Raw genomic sequence first — 27,442 nt, forward strand, 5'->3', positions numbered from 1 at the left:
GTACCTTGCTATGCCAGATTCTAATTTAATGACTTGCCTTAGAAATGAAATGTGTTTTGTGAAATATAGCAAACATGAATAGTCTAACAAGTGAAAAGTGATATTCCAAGTAACTAAAAGGACTTGGACTCGAAGAAGGGAAAAGCGATACGTCAGGAATAGTGATGAAAAATGAGCCTTAAATGAATACTACAACTCAATAGTCTGTGAACTCAAAAATATAGAAGCCATCTTAATATGTCTTAGCATAAACTAAACTGCTTTTTACCTTTTTTTAAACCATTTTATTGAGGGCTCTTACAGATCTTATAACAAGCCATTATATCAAGCACACTTGTACATGTTGCCACCATCATTTCCAAAACATTTTCTACTTGAGCCCTTGGTGTCAGCTCTTTCCCCCCTCCCTCCTTTTATCTTTGAAGCAAAAAAATAAAACCCATCAAACTACTTATACAACTTTAAATTCCCATTAATAATAAGCCATAACTTCATTTTATTGTTCTTCCTGATTTATGCCCCCTTCCCATTTTAGAACTTTATTTCGGCCAATAGGTGAATATGGGGGCAGACTTCCATTCCCTTCATGTTCATGGCATGCTTTCACAGAACTCTACATAACTGACCCCCTCAAAGAATTGGACTTTAAAAATACAAAGATCTATTCCTTTCCAATTTCATTTTGCTTAAAATTTTCATTCCAAGGCATGATTTCTCAATGAGAATTGTTAACTTCTCCTTAACCTCCTATGGTGAAGCAGGTATTTTTTTTTCATTCCAGAAGAATTGGGCTGTAAGTAGTAAATCATTTGGTGTTAACAGTAATGTGTTCTAACTTTTGAAAATGACATTTCTCTACATGTGTCTTGGTTTTCTTTTTGCCTTAGAAGCTGCCTTGGGGTTAGGCTATACTTTTTTTTTTTAACTATCAACATTTTCTTTTTCCATAGGGGACTCTTTTCTGCTTTCCCAAATTCTGGGCTTGTCCCTATGATGCTTATGATGCCCAGGGACAGGATAAAACTGCATGTTAGATTGACATGGTCTACTAATAGTCCTTGAGTATGCTTAAATCTGAACACTTTTAAAGCAGCATTTTGTTCTGGTTTTGCTTCCCTATTAAGCTTAAAATGCCTGTTTCTGAATTCTCTTGATCTGAAAGATTTCATATGCATTCTGACTCTGATACTGTCTTCTTTTACTCTAAAGCTAAAATGGGCTCAAATTTAGGAACGATTGTGAGGGTGGCACAGGCCTGGGCAGTGCTTCCTCCTTGTTGTACATTGGGTAGTGGCTATGAGTCAGACCAATTCCAGGCTACCTCACACCACTGTTCCATGCCAAAACCAATATTTTATGGACAAAGTTCACTCTTCACTTAAACATCTGGACTAGGCTGGGCAGGGTAAAGAGGAGGGGAGTCGTTGTTCTTTTTGCCCTCTAGGTACATGACAGTTTCCTTAGACTTGACCTCTCCAGGATTAAGAAAAGGATGTTTTTGGATGAGTTGGGTTCCTTCTACAGCTTGTGGAACTATAAACATTTTAGATTTAAGCAAGTTCAACTTAATTATATTTGAATATAGAGTAGAAATAGCTTCATTTAGTGGGATCATAGCAAACTTTTACTTACCAAATGTTTATCTGCTAAATAGCTTTCAAAATGGACATGATTGGAAAATACTTTTCATCACCACTGCTTTATTTGGTTATTTGGTTTTTAACATGATAGGGGTAAAGCTGTATTCAAAACAAAGTTAAAAAATGTATGTGGTGCAACCTGCAAACGCTGGACTCTATTAAGGCGGAGACTTGTCAGAGAACAAAAACTCAAAATTCTTTCCACAAACATGAGCGCTAGAAAAGTGTTAAGATTTCACCCAGGCAGTTCCATTGAGTCCCAGCTCTCACAGGTTTCAGAATATTTGTAAACTATACCTGAAACGGAGATTTGGCAAGTGATTCTATTTTCTTGCACCAGAATACAGATAGAAGGCACTTGGCTTCATTAGTTTCTCGGAATTGTGAAACCCAATAATCTCTAAGTAACAAATGCCCAGGTGCCTTTAGGGGGCTTGCAGGAGTTCCTCATGAGGCAGTGTTTTTTACAGATACATGAGAAACTCTGATGAAAGTGTAGGGGGATAGAAACCATGCTAATTTAGGCAGGTTTGATCCTGGTGATGCCTGATTTGCTGTGAAAGGGGAACATGTGCTAAGCTAATGTGCTATATTATTTTTTGACGTCATAAGACTTATCATCCCATCCATAGTCCTGTCCACAGAACAAGTCCAACAAACATGGCACAGACGAGAATTTGATGTTCTTAAAAGCAACTTCTGAATTTATGCTTAAACTATTTAAAAATTTGAGAGGAAAGCTATCTCATCACATAACACAGGTTAAATATATCGATGTTATCTAGGTGTTTCCTTGTGAATTTGAATATTCAGTATCACCTCAATATTTCAATTTTATACCATTAAAAAGTTTTTATAATTCTTTTTATTGGGGCTCATACAACTCTTATCACAATCCATAACCATTAAAATATTTAATGCAAAGGACTACATACTTTCACTGTTTAGAACATGTAAACTTCCTTAAATGCGTAAGTGTGACATGGTAATCACAGTACCACCTACAATCTCTACTTCCATGTTTTGATTAAATCTTTAAAATTCTTTAAGGCAGATATTCTCATTTTCCAAATGAGGAAATTAAAGGCCAGAGTCATTGTGTAACTTTCCTGAAGGTATGAGGAGCTTCAAAAGTTTGTGGAAAAGTGGAATTAAAAGATAATGTCTTTTTTGTCTGAACTTTTGTAATCCTTCCTTGTATATAACTAGTAAGTGGCAGAGTTGCGATGTGAACCTAAGTCTGCTTGACTGCAAAGCCCATTATGATTCCCGGTGTATTTCACAAATGTTAAGCTGGGCCCAATGTGACATCCCCATCCTAGTTTATGGGTTACTGGAGAAGTATGTGGGCCAGGTTTCTGTTCCACAGTAAGAAAATATAATGAATGAACTAAGCGTAGGATACTTGCACAGCAATATTTTTTGGATTTTTCAAGGAAGTCCAGAAAGTTTGTTTTCCTTTTCAGTAGCAGGGAAGGATCTGGGAGAATCTTTTGAAATCGAATTCAGTCCTAAGGTCTTCAACTCAATCACCTTCCATCAGTCACCTTCAACTCAGTGGTTTTTGACTATTTGAAGGTGTGACTGTTTAGAAGCCCTTGGCTAGATCTTTTCAGTAAAGACTACAAGTGTGGCAATGACTGTCAGTAGAGTGCAATGAATGGTGCAAAGGCAGGCCTAACAACTGCTCTTGAGACTATCAATATACCTTTAAGATAGCTACGGAGGAGTGAGTGAATTTTAAAGCTAATTAACTAAAGGTACATTTTTGGTTTGAGAGCCTTGGTGGTGTAGTGGTTATGTGTTGGGCTCCTCTCCACAAGGTTGGTAGTTCGAAGCCACCAGCTGCTCAGTAGGCGAAAGATGGGGCTTTCTACTCCTGTAAAGAGTTAGAGCCTCAGAAACCCCCAGGGACAGTTTTATCCAGTCCTATAGGGTAATTATGGGTCAGTGTAGTGACGATGTAAGTGGGGAAAAAAAAGTGCTCCAGATCCAACACTTTACATTTGACATGGAAGATCCAGTAATTGAACTCACGCAAAGACATGGCCTGAGGCATGCTTAAAGTCAGGCTGCAGTTTCCACTTGAGTCAGAAAACCAGAAAGATAAAAGCAATTTGTAGAAGCCGGTTTTAGTTTTCTTCCACTTACATCTCAGGGAGTTTCATCCTTCTGGAATTAGTTAGTACTGCACTGTCCAATATGTTGGCCACAAGTGGCTACTGAGCACTTGAATTGTGACTAGTGTGAACTGAGGAGTGCTCTTGTGTGTAAAATACATTCTGCATTTCAAAGACTTAATAAAGGAAAAAATAATGTAAAATATCTCAATGATAGTTTTCTACTGCTTATACTGAATGCATGTTGAAATATTTTTCATATATTGGACTAAATAAAATGTGTTGCTAAATGTAATTTCACCCACGTCTTGTTATTTTCCCAGTATGGCTACTAGAAAATCTTAAATTGCACATGTGGTTCACATTGTATTTCTATTGGATAGCGCTAGGCTAGAGAATAGTTGGTTTCCCCCAACGTTTCCTTAAGAAGTCCTTTAGAATGCTAAAAATGGATATTCAGAGTCTTCATCAAGCTCTACGTTCAGTTTTCCCCACTTCCACAGCCATATACTGGGTTGGTCTGATGATGGAGCATAACTATGTGGTTGTTTATTAGTCACTCAGATCAAAGCATTTTTTCAAATGTATGCCTGTCACAATCTTAAGGACAGCAATTCTATGTTCTATCATTCTAGTGGAAATGGGTTTTATTTTTAGATCTTGTTCTTCCTGCTAGGGGATTTTGTCCAAATGCCAAAGCAAGACATCGCTAATGAGACTATACTTGCTTACCTGGAATCCATGTAAATTGCCAAAGAAATGGAAATTATGGGGGTTAGTCTAACAATAAGCTAATGTTCTTTTTTATTTAATTGCAAAGCTTACCTGGAATTGAATTTTTTTTGAATATCTGGATGAATCATGAGTTAGGGCTCTTTTTGTTCTCCACAGAAGCATAAAACCTTATACTGAATTCACAGAAAGTATACACAAGTAAAACTGCAATATTTAAAAAGCTGGGCATTTTAAGTCCGGTTTCATATATAAACAACTTTTACCTAGATCCATGGCATTTAAAAATAGACAACTGCATAAATCAGTTGCTGTTTTGCTTTTTCCCCTCTTATTTTTGTATTGTGATCATTTCCTAAGCAAATAATGGAGCAAACAGCTGTATAGTTGTAATTTGTTTTAACGAATAAGATGTTTATATATTAACATTTTTGGGGGCAAATAAGTGCCTAAAAGAAAAATAATAGACGAACAATAATGATATATTTCCTCCATTCTCCCCACCTCACTCAGCCCCTCTCTTTCCACTAACAATGGGGTTATAATTTTTGACTACTGAATACATTTTCTTTTTTACTTTTAAGTTGTCCTGAGGTTTATTTTAAATATTAATACATTATTTCCCTATGCAAAGCTATCCGACAAATTTATAGCCAATGATCTCAGTAGAACTATTTACATTACTAGGCACTACTGAGTTCTGAAATAGCATATTATTAAAATTTAAGACTTCTAAGGAATATTCATATTTTAAAATACAAACAGAACATTTGGTTTAAAAAAAAAGATACCCGAGCATCCATTAGCAAATCAAACAGTGAAATATATTCTGTGAAACATTAACAAATGATCACAACTGTACCCTGATATACACTATTATAATTGCAGGTGATAAATTCAGTACATATTTCTTAATAGTGTTTGAGGTAGGGAGACATGTAGAAGCTGTGTATCACTGTACTCACACTGAAAATATTTAGTCTGTAACAGTCACACCCAGGTGTGTCTTGAAAGTAAAGCCTGGTGGTCTCCTTTTGTAGACTACGAATCAGGTCAACTCAATGGCAACTTTTTGTTGAAAACCACATATGAGACTACATATTAGGGTATTTGCTAAAGCAGGGTTTTATTATTCAAAGTTATTAATAAACCTTTATCTTAAACAAAAGCCTCAATGAAATGGGAGAAATGTAAACAGTTTTACATGTTACTCTAGGGATCAGATCAATAATTTGATGCCTGAGGCCCTCTTGAGAAAAGTATTTCTGGTTTGCTAAAGTTGCAGAAAGACCATTAGCACATGATAATAGGTTAAAGTAAATATCGATCTCTGAAATGTCACATTCTCACATCCTATGGGGTTTACAGACCTAATTCACAGGAGGCCATATTATGGGGCAAATCACAGATTTTCAGCACAGGAGCTGCGATATGAGGGAACTTCAGAAAGTTGTGGAAAAACAGAATAAAAAGTAATAGATTTCTCCCTTCTTCCCCCCCCCCCCCCCCCCCCCGGCCCCAACTTTTCCAAACTGCTTGTCTCTACTTCAGGGTAAAGCATCAAGTAGAATCACTTTAAAATCATAAGGACCCTAAAGTCACCGAAATTAGGCACATGGCAGGGTAATTCAAGGCAAATGGTGAATTAGGCCCCCCAGTCCAAAATCAGATGGATATGCTACAACCATGAATGTGGGAGAAATCTCCCCATTTGAACAGTTAAATGAAATTCCCTGATTGCCAGAACAAGTTCTTCAAAGAACTCACTTGTCCAACAGAAGCACCATATTTTCACAAGTGTACCCATGTAAACAAGTGAATGCAGGAGGTGATGTGATGTACAGTCCTCTCCCACCAAATACCATATAACAGGAGTGTTATCTGCTTTAAAAATATGGTAAATAAACCTCAAAAGTCGGATTGTTATCCAAGCCCTAGTGGGCAGCTTGTTTAACTGGAAAACTAGTTAGGTGACACTATATTCTTTATAGTCACTCCAATTTGCATATCTGCATAGTGTACAGACACTGACTGAAATTGTGTATTTTGAGGAATGTCACCAAGTTTGCTCCCAGGAAAATGACTTAGTGTTTACAAGTAATATCCATTTTTTCTAGGGGGAGGGGGATACCTTTAAACTTTCACTTGAACATTGGTTAGGAACATTTCCTTAGCAAATCTTCTGGCGCTTGGGGATGCTTAGAATATGAATCAACATTAAAGAAATAACACAGCTAAAGTTTTATTTGAAAATTCACAACTAGAGACTGACTTGCATATTTTAGAAAGTTAGACGCTTGAATTTTAGCAAACATATGTGGTACATTAGATTTTTAACATTCACAATTTAGAATTTATCACCTACAGTAATTACAACTATACCCTTTACTTGAAAAATTGTTATGCTTCACAAATTTGTTTTCAACACACTTGTATTTTAAGGGGAAAAGACCACCACCTCCCTTTTAAAATATACTAGTACAATGTAATATGTGTATACCAGTGTCACTAAATTAAAAACAAAAAGAGGAAAAGAAACATCCACTGAATTGAATATGTAATTGTTACCACACATAATGACAATACATGCCCTATACAGTGTACATATGCTGTCATTCCAGCTCTCAGTCATTGTTAGAACCGTTTGGAGGTAAGAAAACCAAAGCATCATTGAAAGTATGCCCAAATGCCCTAAGACGGTATACCCCATACATCATCACATGCATCTGATTAGGCGTCAGTCCATTAAAAGTTACAGCCATATCTGAACAGCATCCTTCTACTACTTGCTGGGGTTGATTATTCATTGCCTCTTTAATATAAAGCCCAACAGACTTGGTATTAAATACATCTTTTCCTTCTGAATCTTCAGCATTTTCTGCAAACACTCCAGCATATTTTAGGCAGACTGCTAGCTGTTTGTCTTCGGATATCTTCCAGATCATCCCTCCCTGTTCAGGACACTTTTCAGGGACACTGAGAAGGCTGTTTAGTCTTTTCATGGATTCTATACTTAACACAATTCCTCCTTCCATACTCACATATTCAAGGTCTCCAGATTTTATAGTGTGGCCTAGATAGAAGGGCCGTGATTGATCCTTTTTAAACAAAAAGTACTTCAAGTTTTCAATAATAGCAAATGTAGTGGGACGTGCAAGGAAGAACCAGTTGTATTGCTCTTTATATTTATCAAATGCATACTCATATGCTTTTCTCATCATCATCCACATGTCATCTGTTTCCATATTAATTGATTCAAACACCTTAACATTTTCAGAACTGAAGAACTCTGCTTTGTCACAGTGCTTGGTCCATGTCTCTTTCACTGCAGCCCAAAGACTCACATCTTTGGGTTTTACAAGGATGATGCAGTACACTCGAAAACTCTTACTGAGCTCCATGCGCTCATCCTTTGAAATTTTCAAGATATCTTCTTTGTTAATAGGTTGTAGGTGATGATGTTCATGGTGGTGCATTCTATTTCCATGACCAATCCTAATGTGGCCTAGCATAGTGATCAGGGCACAGAAAATGCTTCCAAGCATCATACCCTTCAAAAAGGAACTGCTTTCGGAAAACATTTTTCCTATAAAGAAGAAAAAGATCCTTAAAATACTTAAAAGGGAAGGATTAGTGTAGTAATTTGATTTGTTATGCCTTATATGTACATTTTTCTGTACACACTGAAAGGGTTCCCACATTTGAAATTCAGTTTGTGGATAAAGTACCAATGACTCTAGGAATCTTTAGCTTCCAATGAAATAGGAACTTTGAAGCAAATCTTCTATGGAATAGAATGTGCTATGGGGAGGAGGAGGCTCTTTATTGCATTCCATCTGTGGAGATTCAATTAACCAGGTATTACAACAAAGCATTTACCCTAGAAACCAATGCTATACAAGTTGTCCTTCCATCATTCTCTTGAAAGGAATTTCATTTTCACAAGCCTATATTATTCAAATACTTTTGCAGATTTAAATGGACCCTGACACCCAAACCTACAAGTTAACAAATATGACCACCTACAACTAGTCAATCACGAGTGGTCTATGTGCTGACATTTCTATTCGTGATCAATATTTTATTTAACTGATTGGCTACTGACCTCGGCTGTTTGAGACTGGTAGGCTCTATGTTAATATATACACTTTCTGTCCTAAAATTAAATGGCTTCCAAGACAGTACCTCAACTAATTGGTGTATTAAGAGTGCATACTGAGAATGAATGAAAACTGAGTCAATATAGGTATAACTAGGGACCCACTGCCATTGAGCCAACTCCAACGCATAGTGGCCCCATGGGGCACATAATTGCTACCTAGGTTCTGAGACTATAAATCCTTCCGTAAGTTGGCTACCTCATCTTTCTCTGGTACAGAAGCTGGTTGGCAGATTTGAACCACTGACCTCTTGGTGAGCAGCTCTGTACTTGACCAACTACATCACTAGGGCTCCTTAATGGGCATTTTATTTCCTGAAATGGTATTTCAATCTTGTTTGGGAAAATAAAAAAGAAAAATCTACTCTTTTATTTCAATGAGCAATTACAAAGAACCCCCCTCCCCAACAAAAACTAAACTCATAGTCTACATTAATTCCTTCACTCACTGCCACTGAGCCAATTTCAATTCATAGCGACCCTACAGGACAGAGTAGAAAGCCACATTTTTCTTCCAAAGTGCGACTGTTGGTTTTGAACTGCGGACTTTGTGGCTAGCAGCCCAACAGGTAACCACTACTCTACCAGGGCTCCTTGTTACAAGAAAAGCCAAGAGCGACTACAACTTCTGAAAAGAAAAATCGCATGCTATCACTGATGCTAGTCAAGACTAGATTTTTCTCATTCATCTCCACAAAGAATGCTTTATTGAGCTACTTAAGAGCATCATTTTGTCGAAGTTCAAGGGGTTTTGGAAGTTCTCTGATGTTTTTCTCCTTTTATAAGGAAAGAAGGCAACTGAGATCCAGCAGTGACTAACTCCGAAGTCACAGTTAGTGGAAGTGAAACTAGACACCAGATCTCCTGACATCACTTTAATGCCTTAAAAAAATTACACGGCAATCTCCACAGTGCTCCTAACCCTATCACTGAGACTTTCATAAACCAATCACTTATTTTCCCACAAGTCAAGTATCATTGCAACAACGAAACTATCCTCAGGATTATCTTCTACAACGCATACCTTGAAAATATTGTGGGTTTGGTTCCAGAACACTGAAACAAAGTAGATATTGCATTCAAGCAAGTCACACAGGGTTTAGTCTCCCAGTGCATTCAAAAGTTAGCTTACACTATACTGTAATGTTTTCAGTGTGCCATCCCATGATGAAAAAGTTTAAGACATGCGGAGAATGATTGCAATGTGAAAGAGAGACATGAAATGAGCACATGCTTTTGGAAAAATGGCACTGCTAGACTTGCTCCCCGCAGGGTTTGCCACACACCTTTATAATCTGCGGAAGCCCAATGAAACAAGGTATGCTTGTAGAAAAAAAGAGATTTTGACCTCTACCAGAAGAGTAAGGTATAGAATAGCTTGGCACATGAAATTTCTAAGAGTTGGGGTGGGGAGAGAGGTAGGAGGGCGGCAAAGTTGCTTACAATACTTGATCAATAAGCATAGCTCCGAAAAGGAGGTGGATTCCCACTCATAGCGACCGTATAGGACAGAGTAGAATTGCCCCACTGTGGGTTTTCCCAGCTAGTCAATCTTATGGGAGCAGACCACCTCACTTGTCTCCTGTGGAGCGGGTGGTGGATTGAAACTACTGACCTTGTGGTTAGCAGCTCAACCAGGATTCCCTGGGAGAACTAAAAAGCAGACCTGTTAGATGTGCTCAACAATTCATGTATTTAGGCATTTAGCATTTCACATTAAACATTTTTATATAGGCATATATTTATTTCACATGTGTCTCTTAAATCCATAATAGCAAATACGAGACTTCAAAAAGTCCTCAGAAAAAATGGATTAGAAAGAAAATGGAATTTTCCCACAAACTTTCTATAGTCCCCTCATATACATGTCAGAATTCTGCCTGATTAGAAACTACTGCAAAAAAAAAAAATACGGAACAAGACTCAAGAAGTCAATAAAATTGTACAGAACATTATTCATACAAATTAATGAGGTTTTTCCGCCCAATTGTGAATGTACATGATAGGATATTTGGAGCAGAGTAGAGGGAAACTTAAAACACGCACAAATGACGTGATTAGGCACAAATCCGAGCGGTTGGGGGTAAATCTCTTTTTGAAGGTGAAGATGCTGGGGTGGGGTATCAGAAAGGGAGTTGGCAGAAATGGAGATCAGATAGAGTAAAGCTTGGTCACCTCAAGATCCAATTGAGGGGGCCAGAAGAGTACATCCAGGAGAGAGACTCTACCTCCCAGCTGATTATTCTTCCCTTAGCACCTGCCTTGGCGTCTCGTTTGGAGCATGCTGGGAGTGGGCTGGGGACCAAGCCTTCCTCTGGAAAGAGGCGGGGTCAGGCCACTCCGGGGTCCGCTGGGGTGGGACGCTGAAACCCCAGCACTCACCGGTGTCTACAACGTCGCGGGAAGGCGCAGCCGCTCACTGCTCTTTCCTCGCGGCTCTCCGCTCACGTCAGCTCGCCTCGGGGTTTCAGGCTGCTCTAGCTGAATACTGGCTCCTCTGGTTGGTTTTGCTAAAAGTGGTGACGATAAGGAAGCCAAGGCCACAACGCAGGGCGGGGGGGGGGCGGGGCGGGGCGGGGCAAATGGTCCCTTCGCCTAGCGGAGCCTCCGCCCACGCAACACGTCTCTTTCTGCCCGCGTACATCCAGCACGCCTCTTCCTGAGTGCGCGTGCGTACACAGCGCGGTCCTTTCTCCCCGCCCCAGGCTCTCACGTACCCAATGAGACGCCTAGAAAGGCGGCGGGGCGGCCGACTCGCCGACACTTCCTGTCTGTTTACCTGCTCGGCGTGGAAACCAGAGCATGTGGAAGACTCTAGTTCCTGGCAGCGTTTCTATCGGAATACTCATTGGTTCTTAAATCTTAGGCTAGCTTCCGCCTCCTTGCCCACTCGCCAGAATGTGCTCCACTACGGTACGCTCGGGAAGAGACCCAAATGTATGCCATTAAGATGATTGATGAGCACAAGGATTCATTCTGGTTACTGGTGAGGGATCTGAAATCCAGCCTTAGCGCTACCACTTGCGAAGTCTTCAGAAGTTATTTCACCTGTCTACATACACCTCGGTACCCTTCTTTATAAAGTATATAAAATATCACAGTAATTCCTATTTCATAGGTTAAATGAGAGTGTACATGTGACTCGGTGAAACAAGCGTAAACATTTACTAATTACTGTTATTCACCTTCCGTGATTATTACTAGGCCTCAGTTTAGTTGCCAGCATGCAATAAACAATAAATATTAGGTGAATTTAATGAATTACAGCTAAGATATAAACCCAGTCCAGAAAAGAAGGAATCACAGATTTAATTAGCGGTACAGGTGAGACTGGAATCCAGGTGTCCTAATACCAGTGCAGAACTCTTTCTACTAAGAATGTCATCTCTTAAAATTATTTTTTGGCGGCAAAGGATTTTTGCTAAAAAAGGAAAAATCCCTAAAATATTTGTAACATAATGTCATCACGTTCCCTTCAAATAGTATTCATTTTTCTTTGATTTTTAATTTATATTTTTGCACATAAGTCTTATAGTCAGCAAATCGATGGATCCTATTTCTCTTATCCATTTTGCCATTCTCTTTATTTATTGGGACTTAACGCATCTGTTTATATTCAAAGCAATTAATGATAGGTATGAGTCTATTGCTGTCATTTTGTGACTTTTATTCTGGTGTTGATTTATTTGTTCCGTGTATTTTCCTGTGGTGAGTTAATTTTGTTATCAGATTGTCTTTTCATTTGTTCATTGTTCTTGATTTTGTGTTTATTACATTTGTATGACTTTTCTCCTTAAAGTTAAAAAGATTGATTAACTTTGTTACACTGTAATTTATTTTTATCTTCCTAAATTTAAAAGTCTATTGTATTTTGATCTTGTCCTTCCTTTCTCTCCATTTTGAAGTTCTGTCATAATATTTAGCCTTTCTTTTTGTTTCTTAGGTATTACTTACAGATTGATGTCTCCAGTTCCCTATTTTGGACTTGTAGGTTTATTTTTTTTTAAATCATTTCATTGGGTCTCTTACCGAGGCTTATCTTATTTTTTAAAATCTGAGTGATTTTTCAGGTGAGATTGTCTTGCGTCTTAATTTCAGGTTGTTGTCTGACATTGTTGGTTCTTTGCCCAAAGGACTCCTTTTAGCATTCTTACAAAGTTGGGTTGATTTTCATAAATGTCCTTAATTTATTTTTATCTCAGAATGACCTCATATTGCCATCATATTTGAGGAACAGCTTGATTGTATATATATTTATTGGTTGGGAATATTTTTCTTTCAAGATTGTATGTCTGTCATCCCATTGCCTTCCTTGCCTGCCAGGTTTCGGCTGAGACATCAAAGCTTGGTCCTTACTGGTTAGGTAACAGTTTGTTTTTCCTGAGCTGCTCTCGAGATTTTCTCCCATTATCTTTTTTTAAAAATTGAGAATGATATATTTTGGTGATATTCTCTTGGAGTCTATCCAGAAAAGGTTTTGCTGAACTTCTTGGATGTATATAATTTTGTATTTTATATTATTAGGGATATTTGCTATTAGCAGTTCTTTAATAATTCTCTCTTGTGGGGTTTTATTTTCTTTCTTGTCTTCTAGAATCTTGATCACATATAAATTATTCCATTTGATAATATTCTGCTTAATTTTCTGGCTTTCTTCATCTTTTTTTTCATTCATAACTTTCCCACCCTCATGTCAAGGAATTTGTCTCTTAGTTCACTTATCTGTTAGACAATTGATTCAATTTTGTCCTTCTAATGTGTTATATTTCTCTAAAATTTTAGTGTTCATCCTCTTGATTTCCTTTTTCCTCTCGATTTCTAATTGCTGTTTTTGTGTGTTTCGAAATGCCATTTATTATATTGTTATCTTGTTATACTGATTTTCCTGAATTCTTCTAGGATATTGTCTATGTTTTCCTTAATTTTGTTTATGGTTTTTTAAAACTCTTTGAAGGCCCTAGATGTATAATGGACTACAGTCTTAAAGATAGATTACAAATCAATGTAAAAACAGAAAGTCCCAAAAGCAAAATCCACACAAATGGAACATTAGACAACATAATGATAAATGGAGAAAGGTTAAAGTCACCAAGCATTTCCTTTTGCTTGGATCCATAATCAATGCTCATTGAAGCAGCAGTCATGAATTCAAATGACATATTGCACTGGGCAAATCTGCCCAAGACTTGTTGAAGAGCAAATGTATCACTTTGAGGTATAAGGTACCCCTCACATAAGCCATGGTATTTTCAATCTCCTCATATGCACGTTACAGTTTGTCCAAAGTAAGTAAATCCAAAGAAAAATTGATGCATTTGATTTATGGTGTTGACGAAGAATATATATCTCTATAAATTAAATTTTATTGCGGGCTCCTACAGCTCTTATAACAATCCATACATCAATTGTATCGAGCACATTTGTACATACGTTGTTGGCGAAGACTATTGAAAGTACTACGAATAGTCAAAGAACAAACATATTTGTTTTATTCCTCTTCATTGGCTCCTCCTCTCTCTGCTATTACCCTTTGCCACTTGTATTTTAACCTGCTTTGCTGCACTTTCCTCTCCCAGCTTGTGCTCTCACCTGATTTCATTCGCTATCTGGCCACACTGTGTTTCAATTCTGTAGGGATTTCATGATTTTGGCTTCTCCTCATCAGTGTGTGTTGTCCTCTGTGTCTCAAAATGGCTGGATGGACATTTTGAGACATAGAAGCCAATGTGGGGACCCACCCTCTCATTTTCCTTAGTCACTGTTTTGGTTCCATCTCAAAATCTGATTGGTATACATCTAAGTTTTTATCCTATCATCCTATCATTTGATGCTCAGCGGTCAGGATTATCATCTTCATGTGTTTCAGCTGTTTTATTGGTCCCTGTTTTAGAAGGAAAGGGTGTAACCAGGATGCCATCCTGCTACCAACCCTCCCTTTCCTTTTGGCATTTTTTACTTTATTAAATTTACTACATTTATTTATTTTGATGACTTAATACCAAGTGTAATTGTATAAGACAATATAGCTCCCTCTGAGATAACAAACAAAACAACACACTCATTGCCATCGAGTTGCTTCCAACCCCAAACCACCCTGTATGGGATTTCTGAGGTTGGACGTCTGTACGGAAGCAGACAGATTCATCTTTCTCCCGCAGGACATCTGCTGGGTTGGAACCTCCAATGCTTTGGTTTACATATATCCTGGAGTGTAAGTATGTCCCATACACTATGTAGTATACTGCATGAGACATTCTAAATATTATATGGGGCATGTTTACACTAAAATTATTCTTTGTTTTTCTCAAATTCAAGTAAGCATCTTATATTTTATCTGGCAACCGCAACCGTAATATAAAGGCCTAATTAGATTTTTTTAAAAGAAAAACTGCATCTTGATGGTTCTGTGCATTTTCCCTAGGAGCCACATAATGTTGGTTTGTTTTTCTTCATTATGATAGTTGTCATTCATGCAGTATGCCTACCTTATTAATTCCTTTACTCAGGGCCATTGCTTCCATTCAGACTCATAGCGACCCTATAGGGCAGGGTAGAACTGCCCCTGTGTGTTTCAGAGATTGTAACTCCTTGGAGTGGCTGATGGTTTCAAACTGCTGACTTTGTGGTTAACAATCCAATGTGTAACCCACTACATACCAGGTCACCTCTTATTAATTCCAAAGGGTTGCAACATGCGATCATCTAATTTTCCAGGCATGAAAAAAGCTGTGGTAACAATAGGACCTTGTAACAATTGTCTCTTCACGGCTAATAAGAAAGGTTAGTAGTGTAATTCCACTCAGGTGTGCTATGGAAGAAAGGCCTGGCGATTTGCTTGTGTGAGATTAAACTGAGCCTATTGCTGTCCAGTTGATCCCCATTCATAACAAGCCTATACGACAGTCTGTAGTTTTCCGAGGTAGGTCTTTAAGGAAGAAGACTGCTGTATGTTTCTACCACCGCGCAGCTGGTTGGATCTGAATTGTCGACCTTTTGGCTAGCTGCTGTGCACTCAGCCCCTGCGCCGCCGGGGCTGGTTTCTGTAAGATTATCACCCAGCAAACTCGATGGAACAGATCTGCTCTGTACCATACGATGCTGCCATGAGACAGAACGGATGGCAATGGGTTTGGAATTTGGTTTAAAAAATCTGTAAAAAATTTGCCAATGCAATCATTGTCATATGTATAGTTCAATGACATTGACTGCAAACCTCATGTTGTATAACCGTTGTCACGGCCCTTCTCAACTTATTCCACCACCATTAACATAAAGTAGGAGCCCTGGTGGTGGAGTGCATTACGCATTGAGTTGCTTATTGGCAAGGTCAACGGTTCAAAGCCCTTGTGGCTTTCTGAGACTGTAAATCTTTTTCTTCTTTAAAAAATCATTTTATTGGGGGCCTGTGCAACTCCTACCAAAATCCATCCATCTATTGTCTGAGACTGTAAATCTTTACCGCAGCTGAAAGCCTCATCTTTCTCTTGAGGAGTGGCTGGTGGTTTCAAACTGCTGAGCTTGTGGTTAGTAGCCCCAAGCAGCACCCACTAAAGCCACTGTAGCAAAATGCCCAGCGTACAGTAGATTCTCAGAAAGAGCTAACTTGGATATCAAATGAGACTCTGAAAGAGTCAGTGCCTTTCCATTTCAAGATTTTAAAACTTAAAATCCCTTATCCAACAGGTACACATTCACATTATTAATAAAAATAATACTCAGAGTTTATTGAATGGACAGCTTTTCATCTTTGTCTGGTGCTTTATAACTTATCTATTTCTTATTTTTAAGCGTTTCTTTTGGTACGTTGGGTGAATGTTTGCTGGGAAAATTAGCTTTTCACTCAAGAATTCGCACACATTTTGTTTTGTGACACTGACTGCAATTCCCATAGTGCTTTACAACTTACAAAGGCCTTTATCACTTGCATACTCATCTGACCCTCAGATCCGCTTTTTAACTAAAGGAACTGGTCTCCCTCGCTCTCCCGCTCACACGCACGCACGCACGCCCCCCCACACACACATTTAAAGAAGTTTGGATTTAGGAAGGAGACTTGCTCAAGGTAACCCAGCTAGTCAGGCACATAACAGAGCAAGTAGCCTTACCTTACTGCTGGCTCTTTTAGCTGCTGCTGGCCTTTTTTGTTTTGAAATCATTTTCTTCAGGGCTCTTACCACAATCCACACATCCCTCCATGTGGAAAGCACATTTGTACATATGTTGGCATCATCATTTTCAAAGCACTTTCTCCTTGAGCCCTTGGAATCAGCTCATATCCTCCCCCCCTTTCCCCTTTGTTTTCTTAACATCAGTAAATTTGTTACATTCTGATATTGTTATATCCTGAGAGATGAATAATAAAACATTTTTGCCACGGCTACTTTATCTTTCCTCTTTTTAACTTTCAAATTATCTGTTCATTTATATATACACGTATATTTTTAACTTCACGTATCATACAATTTAATCGTTCAGTCATATTAAGATTTGTGCAATCACCACAATCAATTTCGTACCATTTTCTTCTCTGACTCGTTGTTAGTTCCCCATTTCCTCTTATCCTCTCCCGCCATGACCCTAACCAGTTACTGTCTTTATACATCTACCTATCCTGGATGTCAGACGCAGAAAACCATAAAAATACTAACAGGAAGCTAGCAAGCAAACTAGAGACCCCTAACAGCAATGACCAGACAAAACAGAAAAACCTCAAAGTGCAAGCTGAAAATAGGAACCACGGAAAAACTTGAAAACGGGTCCAAAGGGAGAGCAAGTGATAAAGAATTACATTGTAGCCGCTGTGTCTGCCACAGTCCACTTTACAACCCTCTCTGTGTGATATCAGGGTCACTCAACCCCGAGGGGAGTCGCTGAGCTGCTGCTGCAGCTGTTGAGACCCATGGAGCGCCATGCCCGTGTCTCAGACTACAACTATCTGTACACAATTGTTTCCGTGTGGATTCTTTACGGAAGCACGCGGTTTCGTCCATTGTACTGAACTGCCAGCCTTTTGGTTATCAGCTGAGTACAAATTGTGCTACCTAAGGCTCTTTTGGGGAAACGCATTAAGTGAGGAAAATGGTGTGATCCTCTCTCCTCGCAGCTCCTCCATTTCCTGGTTTCAGGGCCAACCCTAGCTTGTTTTCCTTTTCAACTTTCAACTGACTGCCTTTCAAACTAACCCTTTCTCCTCTTGGCCATCACCTTTAATGTCTCTTTCTCCTCTTCCCAAACGCCGTGGTTCTAGCCTTCGGCCATTTCATTATTATTTGATAAGTATGTAAGAGATTTGCTTGGGTCTTTCATTTACAGGCAAATTTGTTGAGAATCATAAATAAATAAATAACCGCCACGCCTGGGCTACCCCGTCCCAAGAACAAGTGGGGAAGGAGGACAAAACGAAGTGCAAATGAACTTGTGCTAAAGGCGCGGGCCCAGGGAAGCACTCAGAAAACTAGCGTTCACGCGGGCACAGTTGAGAAAAAGCCGCGGGCCTGGGCCTCCCACCTCCACCACAACCTTTTCTCCTGGGGAAGCCAGCAAGCCCCCCTCACCCTGTCAATAACGCCTCCCAGGCCTGACTCCCCTCGCCACCTCAACATACCTTGAAGGAACGGCGTGCGCAGCAGTCTATGGGAAGCTGTGTCCTTCGGCCATTTTAAGAACAATTTCTTCTCCCTGTGACACCGCTATCAGTAGCCTCATCTCCTTAGGCATCTCCAAGGATCCCTTCAGGGCAGAGTTTCCAGAGCAGTGTTCTCAGCGATGTAAGGGAGAAGGACGATTGAAGAGGAGGTGAAACATTTGTCTACACCATGGGCTGCCAGCAGAATGAACAAATCCGTACTTAGAAGAAGTACAGCCAGAATGCTCTTTAGACGTGAGAATGAGGAATCTATGACTCACTTACTTTGGACATATTATCAGGAGGAACCAGTTCCTGGACAGGAACATCCAGTTTGGCACAGTGGAAGGTCAGTGAAAGAGAGGAAGCCCGTTGAGGAGATGGGTTGGCTGCAACAATGGGCTCAGACATAGCAACAACTGACAAGATGGCATGGGACCAGGCAGGGTTTCTTCTGTTGTGCACAGGGTTGCTATGAGTTGGAACTGATTCGATGACACTTAATAAGACCAAAGGAGTGTCTCGGGATTGAGGGGGTCAACTTTCTGGATCCAAGCAGGTTGGGATAAGTGCCCAAGTCGGTGGATACGATGCCAGCAAATTGGACTTCCTTAGGAACGATGTCTTTCCTAGTCTGGCCACAGGAGAAGCAGAAATCACTAGAAGCCGTGGGTCTCATAGGGGCAACAGTAGCAGCATGGTCCAGGTGGTGACGGTGCTATAGTTCAAGGCTACCCCAGAGAGATGGCTGTAGAACTCCTGGGCGCTTTTTGTAGGCTGGCTGAGTAAAGTCACTTCAAAAGAAAATGCCTCAAAGTCAACCATATTCTTACATTTTAAGCATAACACTTGCAACTAACTCCAAACTGCTGCATCATAATCAAGATGTAACTGCCCGGATTATATTTCAGGACCGCAGACTTCAACTCAGTGAGGGGACCATCTGGTGGGAAAGAAAGTCTGCCTACTGCATGGCTTGGCATTACAGACTCACACATCAAAAAGGATGATCCTGGTGACCCCCACCAATGTCCTGTGCCACTGTCCTGGGGTCCTGCACCCAGCCCACACTGAGGTGGGATGAGCACCACTTTGGAGTCAGACCGTTAGATTTCAATCCGCTTCTCCACACTAACAAGCCAGGTGCCTTGAACCATAGGACTTTGGACGCTTACGTTTCTTCAAGTGTAAAATTGGGTTTTAATTATACCTGAAATTGTTGCAAAGATTAAAGGAGTCGAGTCTCCTAGGGAGCCTAGAACTATCACTTCCCTGCTCATTAACCACAAAGCAAACCTCTGTTTTCTTCCCTCGGAATCTTGTTCTTCTGATCCTCTTTGCCTAACCTCCACTTTCACCTCATAGACCCTGGGCAGCTGGGCGCACTCCTAAAGTACTCCAAATAAGTTTTGCTCTAATGACGTTAATTGTTCACTTCTCTACAAGATCTCAGTTGACATGGGATAACCTTGGCATACTTGGGTCAGAAGGCAATTTGGCCTCTTCTGAAGTAACCTAAGCCAACCTATTTTTTGGTTATTGATAATAATCATTTAGTATCCTAATTTAGGTGTATCTTTGTCTATTATTTTATTCAAGACATTGGTTTTTTCTCCTCTACTAAAAAAAAAACCTAAGCAGTTTTATTTGCATAGAATTTAAGTGCCATACAATTCATTGATGTAAAAATATTGAAAAGATTTGTGCACTCATCACCACAATCAATTTTAGAATATTTTATTCATTCTTGTACCCATTGTTTTTCAGCTCCCCACTATCCCCACCCTCCCTTGCCATAACCCCAAGGAACTATTAATCTATTTACTGTCTCTATAGATTATCTATCCTGGATTTCTTATAAAGAAAAGCATACAAAAGCCCCCCATAACAACAAAATAAAACACAGAAAAGTCTCAATCTAAAAAGAAAGCAGAAGATACGAGACAGCAGAACAAATGAAAAAAAAATGGGTCCAAAGGGAACATAAAAGATAATATGTTAAAATATAATCTAACTATAGCTGCTATATAGGGTCATTATGAGTCAATCAATTTTATGGCAGTGGACTACTGACAGACCTTAAGATAATTGACATATGTGAATTTATGCTTATGCAGCTGGGGCAGTGGTTGGAATTGTGGAAGTCCAGGAAGGAAAGTACGAGCATGTACCCTACTATAGACCCCCATAATCCATTCTGTCAGGGACTGGGTCTAGGAATTATCTTAAAGACTCTGAGAGAGGGTAAAGCTATATTTGGGTAGGCAAAAAACAGAGTCTGCCCTCTGAGGCTCCTCCTGTCCTGCTTCTCCGCTCCCAGGCTTACTAACTGTGCATAAAGCCTCCATGTTGCGAGGTTTTTCACTCCTAATCGATGGAAGGAAAATATGAGTACTAAGTGCTTAGCATGATGGTGGTTGTACTTGCTGTATGCTTCAGACAGGCCAGGTGACCCAAAGCCAAATGAAAATTCAAGATTTCTTCCCTCTCGGTCATGAAATATGGAGAATTTCTAAATAGTAGCAGCACAACATTAATCCAAACCGTGGCTGTTTAAAGGCTGGGGTTGATGCTCTCAGTCAGCCTGACTAGTAAGCAGCAATGCTTTACGCTTTACTTATTCACTACTGTGGAGTCAACTCTGACTCATAACCACCCTATAGGTCTACTATGGAGTCAATTCTGACTCATAAGCACCACCTTGGCCCTGTGGGTTTCCAAGACTGTAACTCTTTACTGGAATAGAAAGCTTCCTCTCTCACCCCCCACCCCCAGCAGCTGGTGATTCTAAGCTGCCCAGCTTGTGGTTAGCAGTCCAGTGAGTAACCTACTACCTCATCAGGCCTCCTTTATGCCACCAAAGCGCCAGAACACCAAAGGCAATGCTAACCTGACCTCAGAAGGCATGCGAGAAAAGGACAGAGCAGATAATAAACATTGAAAAACTCCACCATTCAGACATACCCACTGTTATCATTTTGGTGTATGTCTCAGAGATCTTTATATACATGTAAGCATGCATTCAGTCATTTCAAAGACAAGGGGAAATGGTATATTGGAATTCTCTTCTGTAGCTTAAAACCACAACAAAAACCCAACATTACGGTTTGGCACATTTCCCATGTTAATAATCTAGATCATTTCAATCCCATGGTATGGAAGTTTCCGGTCCGATGTAAGGAAAACCCTGGAGTTGAATACCTGCAGTTTTTCATTTTTACCCATGATACACACTGAACATCAGTAAAGTTGAACGAGGATGGAATGAGTCAATTAGTACAAAGCACTTTACAGAATGGTTGGCAAAGTAGTAAGCTCCTTATAAATGCTAGTGATGGTTATTTTTATATTGTCAAATTGTGCTGTTCAAAGGTAGAACTAATTTATATTCCCAACAGCTGGGCGAAATTGCTTGGTTTCTCGAAATCCTTGCCAGTTCTTTCCATTTTTGCCTTTTGTATTTGTGCCTCTGTGTGTGGCCTATTTGTGTTCTTTGACAGTCTCTTGTTGGAATTGTCATGCTGTTTGAATTGTAATGGATTTCTTTCTTTTTTGTAATGGATTTCTTTGCTGGAGATATAAATTCTTTGCTTGTTTTAACTAGACAAGTTTTTTTCAGGTAAAAGCATCTGCCCATACAGTTACACCTGTCTATCTTTTCTTTTCTTGAAATTCTGACGTTTCTGTGCTTTTTAAAGCGAATATTTTGCCACAGATCAGGTCCAGAATTCAATAGGTACTAAGTCTTTCTCGTCAGTTTTCCTCTGAGATGTGATCGATCTGAGGCAGAGTTTTTCCAGTTCCATCAATGAAATTTACAACACTGAGTACAGGATTGCTGTGAATAGGAATCAACTCAATGGCAGTGACTTTGAGTTTGCAAATACTTGGAAGTATTTAAAGTGTATGTATATGTGAAGGGACTTTTTTTAGAAGACATATATAATTTCTTTACATATTAAAATACTAAAATCTAGCTACTAAAAGAGTTTCTCATTACTGGGTTTCTTGGCCCTTAAATCTTGTTTTTTTAAAAAAATATTTTATTAGGGGCACATACAACTCTTATCACAATCCATACATATACATACATCAATTGTATAAAGCACATCCGTACATTCTTTGCCCTAATCATTTTCAAAGCATTTGCTCTCCACTTAAGCCCTTTGCATCAGGTCCTCTTTTTTCCCCCTCCCTTTCCGCTCCCCCCTCCCTCATGAGCCCTTGATAATTTATAGATTGTTATTTTGTCATATCTTGCCCTATCCGGAGTCTCCCTTCGCCCCCCTTCTCTGCCGTCGAAGGGACATTTATTAATTATGATTCTACATTTGCAGGCATACCAAACTCCAAAATGTGTTGCCATCGAAGTGAGCTCTGGCTCATCAAATCCACTTTCATGAAGTTGATGTGGACGCAGTGATCCTATGTAGGATTTCTGCAAGGGGGGAGTGGGGAGGGAGGGGACAAATGAGGACATGATGCCAGGGGCTTAAGTGGAGAGCAAATGTTTTGAGAATGATGAGGGCAACGAATGTACAAATGTGCTTTACAAAATTGATGTCTGTATGGATTGTGATAAGAGTTGTATGAGCCCCTACCTCATAAAATGATTAAAAAATATTTACAGGAGCAGACAGCCTCATCTTTCTCCTACGGAGCATTTACCTGGCCACACCAGGGCTCTTTTCGCACAAATGAAAATTCACTGCCATTAAGTCAAGTCAAACTCTTTCTTGTGTAGAGTGACTTGTAGGCTTGAACTTGTAACCCACTATGTCACCAGAACCCCTTTCTCCTTCTATTGTTGTTAGGTTCCAACTACTGCCTGGTCCTGCACCACCTCCACAGTTGTCCCTATGCTTGAGCCTATTGATGCGGCCACTGTGTCAAGGGTTTTCCTCTTTTCTGATAACCCTCTACTTTGCCAAGCATGACATCCTTTTCAAGGGACTGGTCTCTCCTGATAAAATCCCCAAGATACATGAGATGAAGGCTTTCCACCCTTGGTCTAAATCTAAGGAGTGTTCTGCCTGTATATTTTTCATGACAGATTTGTTTTTAATCTTAGCAGTTTCAATAGTCTTCACTAGCACCATAATTCAAATGCATCTATTTTTTTTAGTATTCATTATTCAATGTCTAACTTTCACATGCTTATAAGGCGATTGAAAATATCTCCTTCCATGGTGACCAGAAGAAACAAAAGAAAACAAACAAACCTCACTGTCATGAAGCCAATTCTGACTCATCACATTTCAAGAGGTTTGTGATGAGTCAGAATTGCCTCTGTGGGTTTCCAAGGCTGTAATCTTTTTGAAAGCAGACTGCCTCATCTTTCTCCTCCTATGTGGGTTTGAACTGCTGACCTTTCAGATAGCAACCCAGCACTTAACCACTGTGCCACCATGGCTCCTTGCGAAGGCATAGGTTATGGTATCTACCTCTTCCCTATCCAGAAGACACTTTTCCCTTTTCATGTTTTTTGGGGTTTTTTGTTTTTTTTTTGGCTTTCTAAAGACAACTGTCACTACCAGAGTTGTTCTTTCGTGAGGCTGAATTAGAGATTGGAGAGTATGGAACTTAATCAGAGCTTTAAAATTACTGTTGTTAGACTGTTTTCTTATATGTAATTCAACACATAGATCTGGCTTCGTGGAGCCTGGCTTTTGGTTGATTTAAACAAACATTATGTTTAGTAGGGTAAGGGAAGAAGAAGGTAATATTTACTAAGAGCTTGGGTCAATTCTAAGGCGTTTTGGTGGGGCAGTAAATAATGCGCTCAGCTGCTAACCAAAAGATCATAGCTTGAACCCCACCATTTTCTCCTTGGGGAAAAGGTGTGGTAATCTGTGTCCATCAAGAGTGCATTCTTGAAATCCCCATGGGGCAGTTATCATACTCTATCCTATAGGGTCGCTGTGAGTTGAAATGGACTCCCTGGGCAGAGTGAGTTTGTTTTTTGGGTTTTAGACCTGAGTCCTGGTAGTGCTGTGGGTGAGGCATCAGAGTGCTAACCAAAAGGTCAGTGGTTCAGACCCACCAGTCACTCCACAGGTGAGAAATTAAGCTGTTTGCTCTTGTAAAGATTTACAGTCTTGAGCACCATATAGACACTCTAAGGCTATATTATAAAGTGCACTGAGTAGGAATCAGCCTGATGACAGTGGAGAGCCAGACACTTTAACTTAAATCCTCTCATTAAATCCTATCTGAGGAGCTGCAGCATAATCACAGGGAACCTTTTGTTTGTCCAGGGCCGTATGGATATTTATAGCATCATTCACAGACCATGCAAAATGATCAAATTTAAAAATTAGCCTACTGGATTTGGTCAAATATTTAGTTAACATGCCCATTATGTGGAGGCTAGAACTGTTTCTCTTTGGTGAAGTGTGTGAGGTTGATTTCAAGGGCCTTACAAGGAACCATTCAAGTACTGAGAATAAGTTGCAATTAATTCAACCTACTCTTTTCCTTATTAGTTCCCTTCTATTGTACTTGCTGTCAGGTTGAGTTGTGTTACAACAGAAACGGACATTCTACGGATCAAACTAATGATAAAAAGAGGTAAAAATACCTTTCTTTGGATTTAAAGGAATATATTTATATGGTTTGATGTCCCTTCTGTGTATAGTTAGGTTCATGCTAGTTGTACCATTATAGGAATGACTTTTGGGAACACTTATTAAGCCAACTATTCAAAGAATATTTAAGATCAGTCACTACATTAATAAAAGCAAAACAAAAATTGACATATCATAAAATCTGACAATTCACCTGTAAAAGACTTGATGATGAAGTCTCATCAGTGAAGTGCCGAGGATCCATGCATTTTGCCAACTTTTGTTTATTAGCTTTGTATTTTTGTGGATTTAGGATTTATGATGAATGAACTTGTTTTTGCTAAGCCCCTTTAGGAGCCAGGGATTAATGTAGTTCTTGTTGAAATGGTTCAAATATTAGATATTTTCATAGTAAAATAAGTGAAGAGTAGGTTAAGAGTTAGGGTTTAGGAGGGTTTCTTTTAGTGACCGTATGATTCTTTTAGTTTCCTTAGCAGTTGTGGTTTCAGCCCTGAGTACAGGAATGTTAGAGTAACCACACAGGAATGCGCTCTTTGGAGTCTCAGGGGGAAGTAGGTTAAAGCTACCCTTCACCAGGAAGCATGATGAGTCTGACCAATGAAGGGATTGGAAAACAGCACAGGGAGATATGATGTCACTTGCCAAGGTAGCTCCCCCTGACAATACTTTGAATATTCTGTCCGTAGACCTCTCCCTTTTTCAAATGTATAAAAATCCCTAACTGGGAGGGAGGGGAAAAATGAGGAGCTGATATCTAGGGCTCAAGTAGAAAGAAAATGTTTTGAGAATGCTGATGGCAACAAATGTACAAATGTGCTTGACACAATGGATAGATGTATGAATTATGATGAGTTGTATGAGCCCCCAATACAATGATTTATTTTTTAAGATCCCCACTTTTCTTCATGTCAGGGAGGCATTTAGAGGAGCACTCCCTCTGTTTCCTTGTGTTAGCAATCTTGGAATTCAACTTTCTCCTTGCCAAAAGCTTGTGTTGGAATAATTTGCCTGGGCTTCAGTGACACAGGCCGAGGCCTGGCTCTCATGGTGACCATAGAAGTTTCTCCAAATTTGACGACCACTCAGGAAATTCACATGACATTGTCAGTGATCACTTGTGAAGCTGAAAAAGACATTTCTAAACTCTCAGGGAAGCCAAAATTGTTTTTTAGTTTCTCTCTAGAAATGATACTATGAAAATATCAGACGAAGACGTGGTGAAAGAATATGCAACTAGAAATTAGGAAAAGGCAGTGTGGAGGTATATCAGTTAATTTAATGAAAAATATCATGTGATTTAACTTCATTGACGATGTTTGTCATATTGGTCAGTTTTAAGATTGGTAATTTCTTGTGATTTGTTTTCCCATCCTAAGCAATCAGTCTGGCGTCAGCAAAGATACCCATGTCCCTGCTCCTCTTCTGAATCTGGCCTGAATTTCTGGCAGCGCTCAGTCAACGAAAGTGCTGGAACCACTGTAGGATGATCTGCAGCAAAAATTTACTTGCATATGATATTAAGATACTGTTCTAAATTTTGCACATTTTGTTGGTTGTACTTTCTTTGGAAAAGATACAAATATGTATCTCTCAGTCAGTTGGCCAAGCAGCTGTCTTCCAAATTTCCTGGCATAGATGAATGTTTCCAGTGCTTGCTGGAGCATTTCCGTTGGTATTCCATCAATTCCTGGAGCTTAGTTTTTGGCTAATGCCTTCCATGCAGCTTGGACTTCTTCCTTCTGTACCATTGGTTCTGCTACCTCTTGAAATGGTTGAATGTCCTCCAGTTCTTTTGTGGTACAGTGGCTGTGTATTCTTTCCATCTTCTCTTGATGCTTCCTGCATCAGTCAATTTTTTTCCCATAGCATCTTTCAGTATTCCACTTAAGGCTTGGTTTCTTTCTTGAGTTCTTTCCGTTTAAGATATTCTGAGCTTGTTCTTCCTTTTTGGTTTTCTACCTAGGTTTTTTTGCACATTTCATGATAATATTTTAATTTGTCTTCTCAAACTGCCCTTTGAAATTTTCCATTCAACTCTTTTACTTCATTTTCCTTCTATTTGTCTTAGCTACTATAATTAAGTGCAATTTTCAGAGTCACTTTTGACAATTTGATCTTTTCTTTCTTTCCTATCTTTGTAGTGATCTTTTGCTTTCTTCAGTTCAGATGCTTTTGATGTCATCCCACCACTCATTAAGTTTTCTGTCACTAGTGTTCAATGCAGTAAATCTGTTCTTGAGATGTTGTAAAAATTCAGGTGGGATATACCTCTAGGTTGTATTTTGGCACTTTGGTTCTATTTTTAATTTCTTCAGCTTCAATCTGATTTGATATGGACATGAACAATTGATGATCTGTTTCACATTTCACACAAGACCTGGTTTTAGTTCCTGGTATTGTGTTTCTCCATTGTCTCTTCGCACAGATATAGTCAATTTGATTTCTGTGTACTTTAGCTGAAGAAGTGCTGTTCTTGTTTAAAAAAAGTATTCGTGATGAAGAAGCCTTGCAAAATTCTATCATGAGATCTCCAGCTTCATTTCTATCACCGAGGTTCTATTTTTCAACTACTGTTGCTT

The 27,442-nt window shown here is 39.3% G+C and overlaps 2 protein-coding genes across 6 annotated transcripts in view; both read right to left on the reverse strand.

The window, feature by feature from the left end:
* Window positions 1-11,168, reverse strand: part of CUL4B (cullin 4B) — a 136,163-nt gene extending 124,995 nt beyond the window's left edge. For 2 of the 3 annotated variants that reach the window (XM_075539528.1, XM_075539527.1), the window contains exon 1: window positions 11,034-11,168. The gene's annotated coding sequence lies outside the window, so the exon portion shown is untranslated. The remainder of the gene's footprint in view (window positions 1-11,033) is intronic. The other variant, XM_075539529.1, reaches the window with a different exon arrangement.
* C1GALT1C1 (C1GALT1 specific chaperone 1) lies at window positions 6,024-11,173 on the reverse strand. 3 transcript variants are annotated; one of them, XM_075539533.1, is made up of 2 exons: window positions 10,913-11,047; window positions 6,024-8,078 (listed from the first exon to the last, which is right to left on the reverse strand). In XM_075539533.1, exons 1-2 carry the CDS (start codon window positions 10,932-10,934, stop codon window positions 7,117-7,119), a joined length of 984 nt encoding a protein of 327 aa, XP_075395648.1. In that variant the 5' UTR covers window positions 10,935-11,047; the 3' UTR covers window positions 6,024-7,116. The 3 variants fall into 3 exon arrangements, with proteins under 3 accessions (XP_075395648.1, XP_075395650.1, XP_075395649.1); XM_075539535.1 differs by having other exon boundaries at window positions 10,827-10,960; XM_075539534.1 differs by having other exon boundaries at window positions 6,025-8,078; window positions 11,034-11,173.
* Window positions 11,174-27,442: the final 16,269 nt, after the last annotated feature.

The sequence above is a fragment of the Tenrec ecaudatus genome, chromosome X (assembly GCF_050624435.1).
Source record: "Tenrec ecaudatus isolate mTenEca1 chromosome X, mTenEca1.hap1, whole genome shotgun sequence".
Lineage (NCBI taxonomy): Eukaryota > Metazoa > Chordata > Mammalia > Afrosoricida > Tenrecidae > Tenrec > Tenrec ecaudatus.